Source organism: Periplaneta americana, chromosome 7 (assembly GCF_040183065.1).
Source record: "Periplaneta americana isolate PAMFEO1 chromosome 7, P.americana_PAMFEO1_priV1, whole genome shotgun sequence".
Lineage (NCBI taxonomy): Eukaryota > Metazoa > Arthropoda > Insecta > Blattodea > Blattidae > Periplaneta > Periplaneta americana.
Genome location: NC_091123.1, coordinates 163,943,308 through 163,961,053, shown reverse-complemented (window position 1 = coordinate 163,961,053; position 17,746 = coordinate 163,943,308). Strand labels below are relative to the sequence as shown.

General features: G+C 35.1%; 1 protein-coding gene across 1 annotated transcript in view; it reads right to left on the bottom strand.

The window, feature by feature from the left end:
* LOC138703677 (GTP-binding protein Rhes) overlaps positions 1-17,746 on the bottom strand; it is a 386,233-nt gene that overhangs the window by 292,145 nt on the left and 76,342 nt on the right. Inside the window, exon 2 of the mRNA XM_069831771.1 lies at positions 11,906-12,063. Coding sequence (XP_069687872.1) covers positions 11,906-12,063 — 158 coding nt within the window. The remainder of the gene's footprint in view (positions 1-11,905; positions 12,064-17,746) is intronic.

Here is a 17,746-nt window from a genome sequence, read left to right as displayed (position 1 = left end):
TAATCTCACTAGACGTTTTGATTTATCTAGAGAAAATCAAAACTCGAGTGGGATTTAATTGACTATTACACGATTAGAAGAAAGTATATAAAGATTAGAAGTAACGAAGTACTCCAATACAATAAAATATTAATTGACTTACGAAAATACAACTGTCTTCAAATGTATTATTGTACCATCTCAACATTACAAATATTACGCTAGATGCATGCTAGATGGCAGTAGTGTCTTTATACAGGCACTGTAATGATTACTATTCAATAAATCTTAATATTAAACAATCTCTGATACGTGACTATCCATAATATCATATAGCAGAAGTTCTTTTTATCCTCTCAGAGCAGAAGCTATAACATAACCTAACTAATATACACAAGTGTTAGAAAAGTTTTAATTAACGACGATGACATAAAAAATAAACATGAATAATTTTAAAAGGAATAATTATTGAATGTACAATTTTCAAATTTGAATGTGGTTGGTGGTTCATTTGATGTTATATTGGACGTCTGCATAATAGAAGTGGAACTCGTTGATTTAGGCCTACATGGTGTATTCAACTTATTCAGGATTTCTGAATGGTGCTCTTCATTTATTTGTAAATCGGATTTCAGAAGATGCATAGGTATGATCAGTGATTTTTATTAATTCTTGTTCTTGAATGCCAATGCGAGTCATATTTGAAACTGCTGTGCATCGACTGGAGTGGTTTGTAATTTTATATATATTTTTGACGTCCAGACCAGCGCAGTTTCAAATGTTGGCAAACAAAGAAACAAATGCTAGGGACGCGATAAATTTAAACAAATGCTAGGGACGCGATAAAATTAAACAAATGCTAGGGACGCGATAAAATTGTGCGATAAGCAGCCATGATTGGTTGAAATACGTCCTTTCGTACCGTTTTATTGGTCAAAAGTAGTATGACGTAGTAAGAGTGTAAAAGTCACGAATAATCCCTTACAGAATTAGGAAACATTATTCAGATTATTGACTCATATCAGCGCAATCGAAATGAGGCAGTAGAGCAAGTGGACAGCTTCAAATACTATGAATGTATTATAAGCAGTAACATGAGAATTTCGACGTAAGTATGGTGTGCGTAATATACCTAAATACGATTCCATAATGTTGTGGTATCGAACATTTGTAGAAACAGGTTCTGTGTTTAAAAAACATGCAGAAAATCGCAGACGAAACCTAGTATGAGAAACAGCTATCTCTTGACTTGGTCCCCAAACTTACCAGATTTAACCCCTCTTGAATTCTTCGTGTAGAGTTTTGATAAAAGACATTGTCTATTCAAAGAAACCCAGAAACATTGATGACCTGAGAGTAAAAATTACTCAAGCTTTTCAACAAACCACCTCTCTTATGTTACAACGGACATGGGTTGAATGCATCACCGTTATGAGTTGTGCAGGATGTGCATTGGGGATCATGTTGAGCTCTGAGGAATGTCCCATCTTTCATTGCTGTATGCACAAAGTTTCAACAAATAAAGTTCAGAAGTAAATCTACGTAAATATTAATTTTTTTGGTCCTACGGAATATATCTGTTATCAGTAGTAAATGTTTTACGGTATTTTTATTTTATCCATACCCAAACGGATCACCATGTATACTTAATATAGAATATATCTGTTATCAGTAGTAAATGTTTTACGGTGTTTTTATTCTATCCATACTGAAACGAATCACCCTATATACTTAATACAGAATATATCTGTTATCAGTAGTGAATGTTTCACGGTGTTTTTATTTTATCCATACCCAAACGGATCACCCTGTATACTTAATACAGAATATATCTGTTATCAGTAGTAGATGTTTTACGGTGTTTTTATTTTATCCATATCCAAACGGATCACCTGTATACTTAATACAAAATATATCTGTTATCAGTAGTAAATGTTTTACGGTGTTTTTATTTTATCCATACCCAAACGGATCACCCTGTATACTTAATACAGAATATATCTGTTATCAGTAGTAAATGTTTTACGGTATTTTTATTTTATCCATACCCAAACGGATCACCCTGTATACTTCATCTACATCAACACTTTCTAAACATATACCTGGCTTTCACACTCGTTGGTTTTAGTTCGAACTTAGATTTAAGATACAAATTAGATTTATTTTAAATGTTATTTTAAGTGATCGTGCTTCATTTAATTTAGAATATTCCGTATTATTATTATTATTATTATTATTATTATTATTATTATTATTAAAATTATTGTTAGTATTAATTATTTGTATTAATTATTGGTATTATTATTAACTGTACTTTTAATTTGCAGTGTAAATAAATACACACACACATACATACATATTTTTACCTCTCTCAGTAATTTTATTTTAGTGGGTTATTTTACGACGCTGTATCAACATTTAGGTTATTTAGCGTCTGAATGAGATGAAGGTGATAATGCCGGTGAAATGAGTCCGGGGTCCAGCACCGAAAGTTACCCAGCATTTGCTCGTATTGGGTTGAGGGAAAACCCCGGAAAAAACCTCAACCAGGTAACTTGCCCCAACCGGGATTCGAACCCGTCTCTTAGTAATAGTGTCACCTATTGAGAACTAGCGTAACTATTTCAAAGTCTGTCAATTTATTATATATTTGGTTCTGACTTATCCCGTGGTTAGAATCTTCGCTTACACGATCAGAAAACTGTAGGCCAAATATCTCTGAACGCCTGTGTACATATCAATTTTATTGAAATTAGTACATTATTTCTTTTAAAAAAATCAACATTTTAGATAGGCCTACATTCTGTGCATTTTACTGCACAATATGAATATTATATTTAACAAACGATTTGCATCTTGTACAGATTATGAGAAAAATAAATATAGAATAAATGTTCCTAAAACGTCAATGATAGAAGGATGCATTTCGTGTCCGTACTGTACAAAGTGTAACAGAGAGTTCGGGTCAGAGATCAGTAGGGCGACCACAGTCTGTGGGTATGAGCCCTTGGGCATTTTAGCACCACAGAATAAAAGAGAAGGGAAGATACACAATAAAGTCTCCACCTCATACAGAAGACTGTGATACGTGAAGCTTATAACTTTCCGAGATATCAGGTTCCTTTGCGCTGTCATGAAAACAAACTTTGAATGTTCTCATCTCTGAGACAGTTTTTGAGTATCTTCCGTAACTCCAGGACGCGACTTCTTAACAAACAACATAGTTTGCATGTCTCTTTGCCTTTATTCAAATTCAGTCGCAGCTAAGGTGACAAGACTTCGACATTTCAATATGCAGAGTCAATGTTTGATACCTGACAGCTCCTGTCAGATTTAAAACAGACAAAATGAGGTCACTGGAGTTGTTGATGGGTAACGGGCGGGAGTTGTGCTTCGAAACTTCGCTCGAGCAGGGATTCGAGTCCCGATTGGCTTAATTACCTGATTGGATTTCTCTTTAGGCCTAAGTTTTGTCCAAATATAAGGATGTCAGGTAATCACTTGGAAAATCCTGGGACTGATTTCACCGAAATACCATCTCGCTAGAACCAATCTCATCTACGCTGGATAACTGAGTACATGATACGTACGTTGGTACGTTTAACCAAAGGTCCCGGGTTCGATACCCGGCCCCGGAACAATTTGTCCCTCAAAATTATTCAAATCAACTTTACAGGGAGTTATACCTGAAAGCTTGATTTGCTGAGTACATGATACATTGTCGTTAAATAATCAATCACACAGGGTGGAAGGGGACCGATATTTCTACGTGATAAACATAGCAAAAATTTTATTGCACTTCTCCTTGGATGAATCACAGGAAAAAAAATAGTCTATGTCCAATGTTAAGGATTTTACTAATAGACGGTAGTGTATTATACACTATTTAAAGGGTGTAATTGATGGTTTGTTATTTGAAATGTTGTATCAGTGAAGAAGTGTCTTTGTGAGTGAAGTGTGTTGTGTCAGTGAAGTTTAATAGAACAAAGTATTTGAACAGTGAAATGTTTTTGAAGTGTTAGTGAAATCAGGATAGTATCAGTTAAATGTGTCGTAGTTCCAGTGCAGTGAGTGAGTTGACAGCGAAATGAGTGGAGTGTAGTGCTGAAAGATACTTGTGCATGTATGAACATATACTCGTTGGGTTTAGTTCGAATTTAGGATTAAGATACAAAGTAGATTTACTTTAAATGTTATTTTAAGTGATCGTGCTTCATTGAATTTATGATCTTCCTTGTTAATATAATTATACTACTGATATTATTCTTATTTATTATTTTAGTATTAATTATTATTATTATTATTAAAATTTAAGTAGGTTATTTTACGACGCTTTATCAACAGCTTAGGTTATTTAGCGTCTGAATGAGATGAAGGTGATAATGCCGGTGAAATGAGTCCGGAGTCCAGAACCGAAAGTTAGCCAGCATTTGCTCATATTGGGCTGAGGGAAATCTCCGGAAAAGACATCAACCAGGTGACTTGCCCCGACCGGGAATCGAACCCGGGCCACCTGGTTTCGCGGCCAGACGCGCTGACCGTTACTCCACAATTGTGGATATTATTAATTTATTATTAATTGTGTTTATTATTAATTGTGTTTATTATTAATTGTGTTTATTATTAATTGACATTATTGATGTAATTAGTTACCACTGCCATCGGGTATTTAACCATTTCCACTATGAATAAATACTCGTACATATAAAGTTTATAGCGCTCTATTACTGTAACGGGCGAGAAAAATGGCCGATTGCTATACAAGCAGGTAGGTAAAAATAAACTAAATAGTTAGTGTCTTCTATTTTTTTTTTTTTTGTAAATTAAACCGTTTAGCGTGAGTTTAAATTGAATAATTGCGAAAGTCGTTAAAATAAATATTGCAACACAGCGCACTTTCGCATATCTCCGACTGATTACAGCAGAGGGGGAGGGGAAGGTAAAAGATGGGTGGTCACGCTTGTAGTAGCCGTGATGTTGCCAAATGTTTCATAGAAATACAACGATTTCCTCTAAAAGTTCAAATGTCATAAAAAAATTATTTAGATTTTTCAAACCTCTCCTCGTGATCAGTTTCATTTTGGTGCAATGATTACCTTCCACCTTGTATAGGCTTGTTAATATCCTTTATGCTCGACCATGCCGAAATGTAGTAATTATACACCTGGTAGCAGTCCTTTAATGCATGTCATTAAAGTACACCTATTCATTAAAGTTCAGGTTTTCGATTATTCTCGGATATGCAGTCGAAAGACAACGAGGGAAACGTCACGGATGCTGGAAATCCAATACTGTCGCAGAAGGTTATGTTCTGTTACTATAATAATTAGCGTTAATTGTAAATAATATTAAAATAAATTCAATTTGTCATCTCGTTTTTCAATGTCGAATTCAATTTCAAGGTTATATCAAGATTAATTTTTATCTTACTCTCTAGATTATATCAAGGTCGTCGACATTCGTTTCCCGGAAAAAATCAATACTTTCGCGTCTGCGCACATCTCACAATTTATGAGGTAGGCTATTGCACTCACTCACATAACAATAACATGAATACTTATGAATAATTTCAAGTTAGAAATATGGTCGAGCATAAAAAGTCGTATGAAACTTGCCTATAATGGTAACTAAGACGCTCGTATGAAAATTATGAAACTCGCTTGCGCTCGTTTCATAAACATCCTCGCGTCTTAATTACTACCATTATAGGCTCGTTGCATAATGTACTATTACTATACACTGTATGTAATGTTTAATTTGTCACTTTTTCTCATGTTAATAAGAATAAACTAACTGGAGCTAATTTTGAGCTAATATTCATATTGTTTCTTTTTTGTTAATTTACGGTTTTATTTTTCAGCTTTATCTCCCGGATGAATTACATTCTTGGACATAGGACATGAACAAAATTCGTTCATAATATTTAAGATAAATCGTTGTACAGGTCAAAAAAAAAACAGTAACGACGATGACACCGCCTTCGAGTTATGAAAGATGCAAAAATATAAAAAATTTATTCCGATAAAGACTTTGAAATTCTATGGTATCAAAATAATATCTCATTACATCCTGAATACGTGGAAAGTAAAAGGACTGAGCGTGCAATATGAAGTTCTTGAGGTATTCTGCCAGATATACAATGCGAAATGTAATCACTAGGGAACGGAACTTGGAGTAGTAAAAGCTAGTATTGGAATCTACACAGGCATTTGTTTACAACCCTTTATACCAAGTCCTCCCCTCCATGACATACTCGCAGGTCTCTGCACGTCAACAACAGGTGAACGGGACAGTTGTCGCATAAGAACTTCAACATGCAGGTTTGCAGTTCAGAGTAGTGAAGTACAGGTACAATGCCGAAAGTGAAACCAACTAACAATACAAAATTGAAAGACTAGCCTATATTTGTAAAAGCTCCAGATCGAGTATCAAAATTCAGGAAACAATTCCCTAAATTGTCGCTTCTCCCAAGTCCAGTCCTTAAGAGCTGGGGGGTCATGGTTAGAAGCTTGCAATTATTACGCACATCACCTCCAATCTGTGAAGAAAGTGGTCCAGTCTTTCGATACCGATGATGCCGCTGCGACGATTCAAATACGCCAGGGACTGCTAAATGATAGAACAATCGAGAAAGAAGTCATGGATATTAAGCCAAATTTTGGATATTTACCGGATGCCATTATTCAATTAGAAGAGTCAGGAGTAGAACTAGTTGAGCAAATAAACATTATGAGGACTATTGTAAATAAACTGAGTGCAGTAGAAGGTGAAGTAGGAAAACGTGATGGTGAAAAAATGAACAGAGTTTTGATTAAAAATGATGGGTACGGTATTCTTAAACGGATTTCAGATGTACTAACAAAGACGTGTCCCAATGACATCATTCAACATGTAAATTTAATTGACGTATCTTGTTTCAAGTACTCTCCAATTGTCTCTGCAGATGTAGAGCGGAGTTTTTCCGTGTTAAAAAATTTCCTTCCTTGCAACAGAGCAAAGTTGTATTTTGAAAATTTGAAAATAATATTTACAATTTATTATAACAAGACACAGCAGGAATAATTGTTTCATGAACAAAACATAGCATTAATTGAAAATGCCATTTCGTTTGGTTCTACATTTTGTTCAACATTTAATGATACTGTATTAGGCTGTATTGTAAATATTGTAGTATATTGCATATATTGTAAATACTGTAGTATACGTTGTATAGGCTACATATTATCATATTTCATAATATTGTAAATAAAGATTTTAATTTAACACGCTCCTGGCAGAAAAACATACATATTCAGAGGCCAGTTCCATACAGAAGACAACCGTCTATCAGCCATCAATATGTCCACTGACACGCGAGGATGCAGAGGTTGATATTTAACTATGTATATTTGTAATGTTGCTTATTAGTGTCTTGTGCGTCGCCAAGAAAAGCACATGTAGTTCAAAATGAAATGCAGATTATGTATATAGGTCATTATAAATCATTAAACTATAACAATTATTTATTGTGAAATACGTTTACAGCACGTTGCGTGTAAGTTTGTATGAAGTGGACTGTACTCTTCCATGCTCTGTGACGCAGCTCGCTTGACAGTCACTGAGCTACGAATATCTATACTACGTTTCACCATTCTTTATAATACTCCAAATCCCTTTCCCTGGTAATCACTAATCACTAGGCCCCGGGAAGCGTATTGCTATCAGCTTAGTATGCAACATAGCATAGCTGCTTTGAGAGGGATGGGGTAAACAACGATAGACAGCATCACGCTGGCAGTAGTACAGTTTGGTTCATGAGAAATGAAGTAATACATGAAAGTCTCATTATTTGTGCGTCCTTCTGATTAGTTTCCAGTGATTAGCTATGAAGCTTACAAAGTGCAGTTCTAATTTATTCTCATTAAGAGACCTAAATATTTAATTGTACTTGACATAACGGTAATAATATTATTTACGTGTTGATGCGTTGCAATGAACTATGATATGCATGTGCAAGACATGTAACGTGTATCATATTCGGATAACGTGTTTCAAAAAACTTATCAGATTTCTTCATATAGCTCGCAGCATCTGTAACATATAGTAACACATTTTCGAATTGTACACATGAAGGCCATAGCAACTGCATAACACTATCAAAAAGTTCACATATGATGGAATAATTAACCCTGTCTAACACTTCACTCATTAAGAGATAGGGTCTACAGCAATATTCCGCACTAAGGGCAGCCACAACCACATTTGCAACGTGACGTCCAACGGAATCCATTCTTTCATCTATAGAAAGAAACCCATATCTTCTCATTTTGTAATTTACACTTCACTTCACGCGGACATTTCTCATATGTATGTTGCACATACTTCTTCCGCAGTGTTGCTTCTTTAGGAATTTGTCTTCCAGTGTACTTTTCTGAAAAGCCACGAAGTTTCGCGTTTTCTAATTTGTTTAACGGAATATTTGAAGCAATAAATGCGTCACACATATCTCCGTAAAATCACAGTCTACTATATACAGTCGCGAAGCTTGAGGTGATTTTTTGCAAATCTCGTGATAAAGCGCTCCAAGCGGTTAGCAACTAGAAACAATAGACTGTCCACGGTCGACTTTGGACTGTGTCGTATTTCCATCGAGTGCTAGCTCGTTGCGAATTTCACATTGATGCTTGTGAAATGTTCGATATTGGTTGTAATGAAAATGTTAATGGCTGAAATACAATAATTGGAATAATAATATTTTACTAGAGACGTAGAAAAATTAAGTTTGTTTTAATGAAATTTATTGATCATGTTTTATTTTCAATTCTGGTGGGATTATTATTGCTTAGGCCTACTTTTTTTCAAAGGATATGTTTTTAATTATAGCTGTTAATTTTGTTGTTATTGTTATTTGTTACTTTACTAGAGACGTAGAAAAAGTCTGTTAGAATAAAATTTATATTTATTGATCACGTTTTATTTCCAATTCTGGTGTGATTATTATTGCTTAACCTCATCCCACTTTGTTAACTACGTAAGCCTACACTACAAGTACCGGTACACGTAAGTTACTCCACTAATTCATATTTCCATTATTATTGTTGTAAAGGAAAATGAAAATTAATATTTATTGGTTTCATAGTTAATTATCGCTATAATCTTGAATGAGTGAAGCGATTATAGTAAATTTCAGTTCGTTTTGCACAAACAAAAATAATATTAACCTATTTCTTGCAGATATCTTCGAGTTTATGGTGGAATTTAATATACCTCATTAAAATAATAAATTAACTTTATGCATTTAATATTTCAATAATGGAAGGAAGGTGTTAATTTTTCCAAAAGAATACAACGAAAGTGTAACATATTTTGTCGTCTACTAGGAGAGAGATCTGCGATGATAAGGCGATAGTAGCGATCCTAGTGGTGGGCAACTACCCATGTTTGCATTTTTACTACATATTGAGCTTCGCGACTGTATATAGTAGACTGTGGTAAAATGTTCGTTCAAGTAGTTGTGAAGGAGATTCCTGCTCAGTAGCGGCCCGCGGTTACAAAGGTTGGCAGTTCTGTTTAAAAAAATAGTGTACGTATTTAGCAAACGCATGCTGTTTATTGCATCTAAATCGGATAATGCGTGTAATTACAGCCCCTTCTCGAAGTTGACTGTGCACCAGAAATTGTACTCCAGCCATCTGTGCGCTACACCTCTCCCACCTGGTACAACTAGCCACGTAGTGGTGATGTGCCCCACAAGCTTTTCTAGTTTTTTAAGTCAAATTAACTAAATCCTTCACTCCGGTGTTTGACCATGTACTTTCTCCTCTAAACAGAATACACGGGTGGGGGAGAAAGCGTTTTCATGAGCGCAGCAAAAAACCAATCGTTTCCATTACACATTTCGGTATTAAAATGACTAGTAGGCTACATGATTTCCTAGATTTTTTCCAGAAATTTCAATATTTAAATTTTGTGTAAGACGCCCTAATTTGTTATGTTAACATGCAATTTCTCTTTTAATGTCGAAAAGGATTGGTCGATTAGGTTTTCATTTCATTCATTTTTAATATAAAATATTTCCTTATTCACACTGACTAATCACATCACGCCACCCACAGTACTAACACACTGGAACTGTAATGATATACAATAAGTCAAAAGGCTATGTTCTAACGCAGGTCATGAAGAGACGAGAGTGTTGACGGTTCTTTTGTATATTCGGAGAGATCTGCTTCGGTTGCAGCTCTAATGCAGTCTTATGGGACGGTGAAGAAAACCGGTTTTCTGCTGCCGACTACCCTACGTTGAGCTTCAGGAACTGCCGATCACAGATCCGAAAAGTACACTACAGATAAAATTCTTGAGCAGTTCAAGGCTCCTACAGACAGTAAAATCTCGAATCGAAGGAGAATGAATTGGAAAAATATAGGGTGCGTCAGAAAGAACGGATGGATTTCACAGGGCAAGAAAATTGTAAGGATTCATCAAATCAAAAATTTATTGTTATCAACATATTCACCAATACATGCAGTTTATTTATGGTATACAACATCATCCATATGATGTTCTTGGCTTTCGATACAGGCATCGAGGCGTTTTCTGAAGTTCGCCGTCACTTTCACAGTCATAGTTGGTGGGATTGCCGCGATTTCTTCACGAATCGCCGTCTTCAGTTCGTCCAGTATATGGGGTTACTTACGCCTTCAAATGGTCCCAGAGAAAGAACTCGCAGGGCGCGAGATCTTACCGTAACCTCGGACAATCTCAGTGCATGTTTGCGGGCTGATCGTTTGGTGGCCGGACAACCTACTGTCTGTCTCCACATTTGCAGGTGTACACTCGCTCCGTGTTCGTCCAGGTGATTTCTTCTTTAATATTGAACTGTGGTACGAAATGAAGCCACCCACCGCAAAATTGTATTCCGAGTTGGAATCCTAGCGTGACGTCCGATGTCGAAATGAGTCCTGAGTGGCGATCACAGATTCTTCTTTTTTCAAAAATGTCTTTGCGATGAAAGCACGTTGTACACCAGACCAACACCAAGTTCTCAACTGAAACTGCATTCTCTCGCTGACCCAACAGTGGTGGTCTCCCTCACTCTATCCCTCCCCTCGCTGCGTATCAATAGTTTGAAATCCATCCGTTCTTTCTGACGCACTCTGTATATGAAACAATGAACTAGATTACATAAAAGCACGTTTTAAATTTTTTATTTTTTTTCAGGTCCATTTAAATGGCGGTTCTGCAGCTCTGCAGTTCTTATTGTAGAGCCGCCCCTGATCCTGCTGTATCTTTCTTAAATTATGTTGTCTGTTACATGCGAGTTTATGCTTATTGCTATTTATATGCTTCCTAACGTTGCAGACCATGTCGGCTGCCAATTTCACGTGACACAGTTCACAAAACAGTTCATTACCATGGATGGAAAACACTTTATTGACGAACGTATTTCCTTAGTGGTTTCTATCTCGCGTACTTTTGGTCTCGGCATTCTGAAGACCCGTGTCGATAGCTTTTGACTGCGTTGTACTAAGCTGCGCCGGCACTACTCCTACCTGCACAGTGATGCGTGCGAGAGTCCTCGGTTCATAAACATTAGCTATACTACATCGTGCGTTTCCCTGTAAGCAATACTTTCTCCGGGGTCTGCTAGTCACTAATCTTATCCAAAACTAGGTACCAATTTTAATATTGAATGATACAACAGATTAAAGAAAAAGAGCATATTTTATTATTGGACCGTACTATATTTCTCTAAAACCTATGGACTGAAGCCCATTGATGTAGAAATATTTAACATCCTCGAAAAAATAGGGAGATCTTTTTTTAGAATTTACATTGACTAAGCTCGGAAGTTTAGTTCAGAGTACAGAGTAAAAATATAGCGTGAATGTTACATGCAATTATTTAAGTCTACTTCCCAACAGTTTAAGAAGAGAATTGAACTCACCAGTCAGGAAAGACAATCTTCTCATGGCGGGGAAAGGGTGGTTGCCGGAAGTATCTAGGATGTCGAGCTGATGGACCTCGTTACGAATGCGGTACAATTTCCGGTGGAAGTCCTCAATGGTCGGAGTGTAGGAGTCTTCGAACTTGTTGTTGAGGAACCTGAGAAACGAAAGAAAGCCAATTCAATCATCAAAAGAGTTCTCCGCACCAATAGAATAGAAAGAACTCCACGGTACATTCTGTTTGGAGAGTCTGCAGACAAAAACTTGACAACCTAGACAAATTTCTTGACGAGAAAAATTATATTTAATGTTATGAAATGCACTGCATGTTATAAATATGCAAGTTAACTTATATAAATCGTTTGTCTGAAGATGTATTAAGTATGTCGCAAAAGTTTCTAACTCGAATATTTATTTAAGATACAGTACAGTGGAACTCCACACATAGACACAGCAATGGTCCGTGTGCGAGACGAGGTACGAACGCTGTCTTTCTACGGAGTTCTGCGGACATTGGTAAACATAAGGGCTGTACAATGTTTTTTATGGCGTGCGGACCGAAACATTAATAATTAACGTATATAATTTTAAATAATATATTATAGTACTAGCCGTACCCGTGCGCTCCGCTGCACCCGTTAGAAATAAATATAAAGTAATTACATAATTAAAATAGGACATTTGATCCAGGGAACATTCGTGTTTGATAGAAGGATAAATCGTTTAATATGTTACTTAATTTAAATTACATCCAAATAATTAAAATGCGATCATTTTGGTCCAGAGACACTCATTTGGTACAATGACAATTCCTTTAACATGTTTCTTAATTTGTATAGCTTAATGAAGATTGACATCATTTAGATTTAATGTGTATATTTTATTTTACTTGTTATAGGTTTCCATTGAATTATGGTAATAACTTAATTTTAACCCTTGTTTTCTACGTATATTCAGCAAATGGCGCTTGGCCCACTATGGTTCTGAACCCTTCAAATAACTTAAATTATATTATATAATATTACATATTACATTACATTATATTATATTATATTATATTATATTATATTATATTATATTATATTATATTATATTATATTATATTATATTATATTATATTATATTACATTACATTACATTACATTACATTACATTACATTACATTACATTACATTACATTACATTACATTATATTATATTATATTATATTATATTATATTATATTATATTATATTATATCAGAAGTTACTGTAATAACATTATAGCATTATGTCCATCTGGAGAAACTACACTTTCCAATGGTGAAATAATAATTAATTATACAAATCGGTTAATTTAGCTTCCGTTATTACTTCATACAAACACAGAAACATTCTCTGTAGGCTATCTTTCATAGCTTTCGATTGTTGCTCTCCAAGGCCCCTTATACACGAAGTCATTTGTGTTTTAATTCATTACACGGCCTTAGATGGCAGTTATTTTAATTTTAAAACTCATTTATCTCATTAAATATCAGTCCTATCAAACTTTTTGAAGGAATAAAACTTATCGGAAATAATTTTTAAAGAAACGTTTGTTATGTAACATTTTTCACAAAAATCAATAATAAGCGAGATATTTCGATTTATTTAATTCAGGCCCCCTTATAACCCCCCTTTTAAATAATGTATTTTGAATGCCATATAGCCTAAAATCTAAGTTACAACGAACTTAATTTATATTCCAATTTTCATCGAAATCCGTTCAGCCATTATCGCGTGAGAAGGTAACAAACATACAGACAGACAGACAGACAGACAGACAGACATACAAACAAAAATTTCAAAAAAGCGATTTTCGGTTTCAGGTTGGTTAATTATATATGTTAGGACCAATTATTTTTGGAAAATCGAAAATTACCAAAAAAAATTCTGCTACAGATTGATTATTAGTATAGATATGCAAAATATATAAGAAAACAACTTCGTGATTAAGTATAATACACGTGATATATCTGAAACATAAAACAAACTTCTGGAGGAAAAACTCTCTAAATAAATCTACATTAATTATAGGGCTTTCATTTCAAAACATCCCACTCTAAATAAGTAGTTATTTAAATTGAATTCAATTTAAACAAAAAAACACACGTAAATTTAGATATTGAGAGGGACGTCTTAAACCAGGCTTAATTGTATTTTAGATTTCACCTCCCATCCCCATCTCAAATGGCATCCCTATATTTTTATACTTAAATATGAAAGAACATTCAATTGTTCATACACCTCATTCATTTGTTTTCGCATCTTTTGTTTTCTATCGTCGCCTGGCAACCTGGATTGTTGTTATTCTTGGTTAGTGCTGAAGAGAATAAAGTTACAAAACTTATTGAGCATTTCATGTAATAGTTGTGTTTGTATGTTAAATTATTTTATGCTCGACCATGCCGAAATGTAGTAATTATACACCTGGTAGCAGTCCTTTAATGCATGTCATTAAAGTACACCTATTCATTAAAGTTCAGGTTTTCGATTATTCTCGGATATGCAATCGAAAGACAACTAGCAAAACGTCACGCAGGCTGGAAATCCAATACTGTCGCAGAAGGTTATGTTCTGTTACTATAATAATTAGCGTTAATTGTAAATAATATTCAAATAAATTCAATTTGTCATCTCGTTTTTCAATGTCGAATTCAATTTCAAGGTTATATCAAGTTTAACGTTTATCTTACTCTCGAATTTATATCAAGATCGTCGACATTCGTTGCTAGGAAAAAATCAATACTTTCGCGCCTGCGCACATCTCACAATTTACGAGATTGCACAAGGTCAATTCGCTCCCCAGTCACATAAGAATTACATGAATACTTATGAATAATTTCAAGTTAGAAATATGGTCGAGCATATAAAGTCGTATGAAACTTGCCTATAATGGTAATTAAGACGCTCGTATGAAAATTATGAAACTCGCTTGCGCTCGTTTCATAAACATCCTCGCGTCTTAATTACTACCATTATAGGCTCGTTGCATAATGTACTATTAAAATGGTGTATACCCTTCAAGAGAGAACATAAATCATCCTTATTGATTAAATTTAGGAAATTGCATGAAATAAGCTGTGTTTTCATCCTACAATCACCTGATAATAACAAAGCTTCTTATAATCACTACAGAATGCCTCGTATTTAGATGAATTTTGTTTTATCCCTTGCACTGTTCAGATCGAAATGTCAAATTCTTGAGCGATGGCTCTGATTGATTCACCTTTTTTTAAACCGTTCCAATAGTTGTAACTTCTGCTTCAACATAAGTACACATTTTTTGTTCCCTGCCTTGCTGCCAACGTGTACGAGTATCTGCACACTACTGCACTGGTTCAACTGGATAGCCCTGTGCAGCACGGGACAGGATGCGTTGACTTACCTTGTGTCGTGAAGTATACGAGAGTGAGCGTCTATTTGTGGAGTTGCACTGTATGCCTTTTTTTTTTTAACTTGTGTATATATGAAGTCTTTTGAAATGTAAAAAAAATTTCATTTCAGCAGTAAGAAGCTTATTTTGTTAAGTTGATTATTTCACGACGCTTTATCAACAACTGTGATTATCTAGTTTATGAGATGAAGGTGATAATGCCAGCGAAATGAATCCAAGGTCCAGCGCCGAAAGTTACCTAGCATTTGATCTTAAATGGGTTAATGGAAAATCCCAGAAAAAATCTCAGCCTGGTATCTTGTCTTGAGGGAGGTGGGATATGATGCTAGGGACTTGATTAATCTTGCTCAGAATAGGAATAGATGGCGGGCTTATGTGAGGGCGGCAATGAACCTCCGGGTTCTCTAAAAGCCATTTGCAAGTAAGTACCCGCTCTTACGACAACACTTGGTAATACTGAGAGTTGAAAAATATATATACCCTACGAGGAATTCGAATTCATTACAATGTCTTTCTCCTTCTTCTTTTTCTTCTTCTTTTTCTTCTTCTTCTTCTTCTTCTTCTTCTTCTTCTTCTTCAATAGCTCGAGAGCCCGCAACAGTCCTTTACCTCTTCAGTCACTTTCCTTGAATTATCCGTGACTACCGCTTGCATCCATTATCTTCCCATGACTAACAGTTTCCTGCCGTCTCCTTGAATGTGTTCTCTCCCATTTCACACGCATTCTTCTTCTATGAAGTTTCCTGGGGATTTTCTTGGGTTTCCCCTGTCTAACTGCTTGCCTCCTCTACTCTGTCATGAATCACAGTTTCCGGAGGCCACTGGCATTGCTTACAGCGGTGGTATTCTATCTACTTGAAGATTAACTTTTGGTCCTACAGAATCCTATCTGTTATGGTAACAATGAATAATCTTTAAATAGATTCTCTGCCCAACAGTGCAATATTACTGTGGAATTCCGGCCACCAAGTCACTCAATTGAGTGCGCTCTTTGTATAATGGCAGTTGACTTACGGTCTTACTAATAAAAACTCTATATAAAGACGTTTAACTGTCTTATACTTATATAATGAGTAGCTCGTTTATAAGTCGTGTGTAAATTCCTTACTGATAATAGCTACATACGCCGTGTATAACAGTACAACTGTTACACAGCTACGTCATAGTTTCGTCATTACTTCATTACGAAAGGTAATAGAATATCTGAGATTCTCTATTGCATCCGGTAGAGCGCTCTAGTGTGCCGTGTTAAGAATCGATAGTACAACTGGCTCTGATCGATTACAACACTATATTTTGGTCAAAGAGAACAAGCTACAGCAACAATATTCTACTTATTCTGTTCTCTTTGGTGTGTTCTTCTGTGGTTACAAGGCATCCATCATCATAAAATGACAGTCGATACGAACAGCTGTTAGAGGGGCGGCCATTTTTTCTCTATATACAACGCTTAAATAAGGGATTTCGTATATATAACTACTGCAAAGCAATTCCCATTGTATAGTTACAGATTGTTTATACATCTATTGCTTATGCATGGTTTATTAGTAACGTTTTCTGTCTCAACGCTGCATAAGTCTCGTATAAAAACTATACACGGTTTATTTTTAAGACCGTTAATATATTATGTCAACATATATGTCAAACAAGAGTTAGGCCACAAAGGGAAAGCACTAGAGAAGGGGGATTCGATCCGGTGCTGTGGATTGAACTTCGGCGTAGCTCAGTGGTTAGAGCACTTGGTACGTAGAACCAAGGACCCGGGTTCGATCCCCAGCGCAGGAGCGAATTTTTCTCCTCTACCTAATAATTATGGTATTTTATCTCTTTTGTTTGCGTACTCCCAAATGCTTTTTTTTTTGCCTTGGTACCACCAAAATGCATTGAAGTTATATAAGAAATAGCGAACGACTATGAATGAATGATGTTGTACGCAAAATAAATTATTATTATTATTATTATTATTATTATTATTATTATTATTATTATTATTATTATTATTATTAAATAAAACAAAAAATAATGACTCCTAGTCAAAACAAGTTAAAAATATGCAATATCGAATCACTTCCAGATATTATTTTGAATTTTACATTTATCCATTAGTATGAAGAGCTCTTGCAATACCCATCATCGTCATTTTCATTATCATAAATCAAAATTAGGTTTTACAAAGCCTATGTCGAGTCCATCCAGCAGCCTGTATAAAGACTTTCTATCTATAAACTTTTGACTTGAATTCTCTTATTATTCTATGTTTCCTGTTCGTTGTTCAGTGTCAAAACATGTAAAATACTAGTATTGTTTTGTTTTTATGTTTTAAAACAGGATCCCGAAAAGATAAAATATATGATTATGTCTCGTGACGAGAATATTGTACGAAATGGAAATATAAAAATTGGAAATTTATCCTTTGAAGAAGTGGA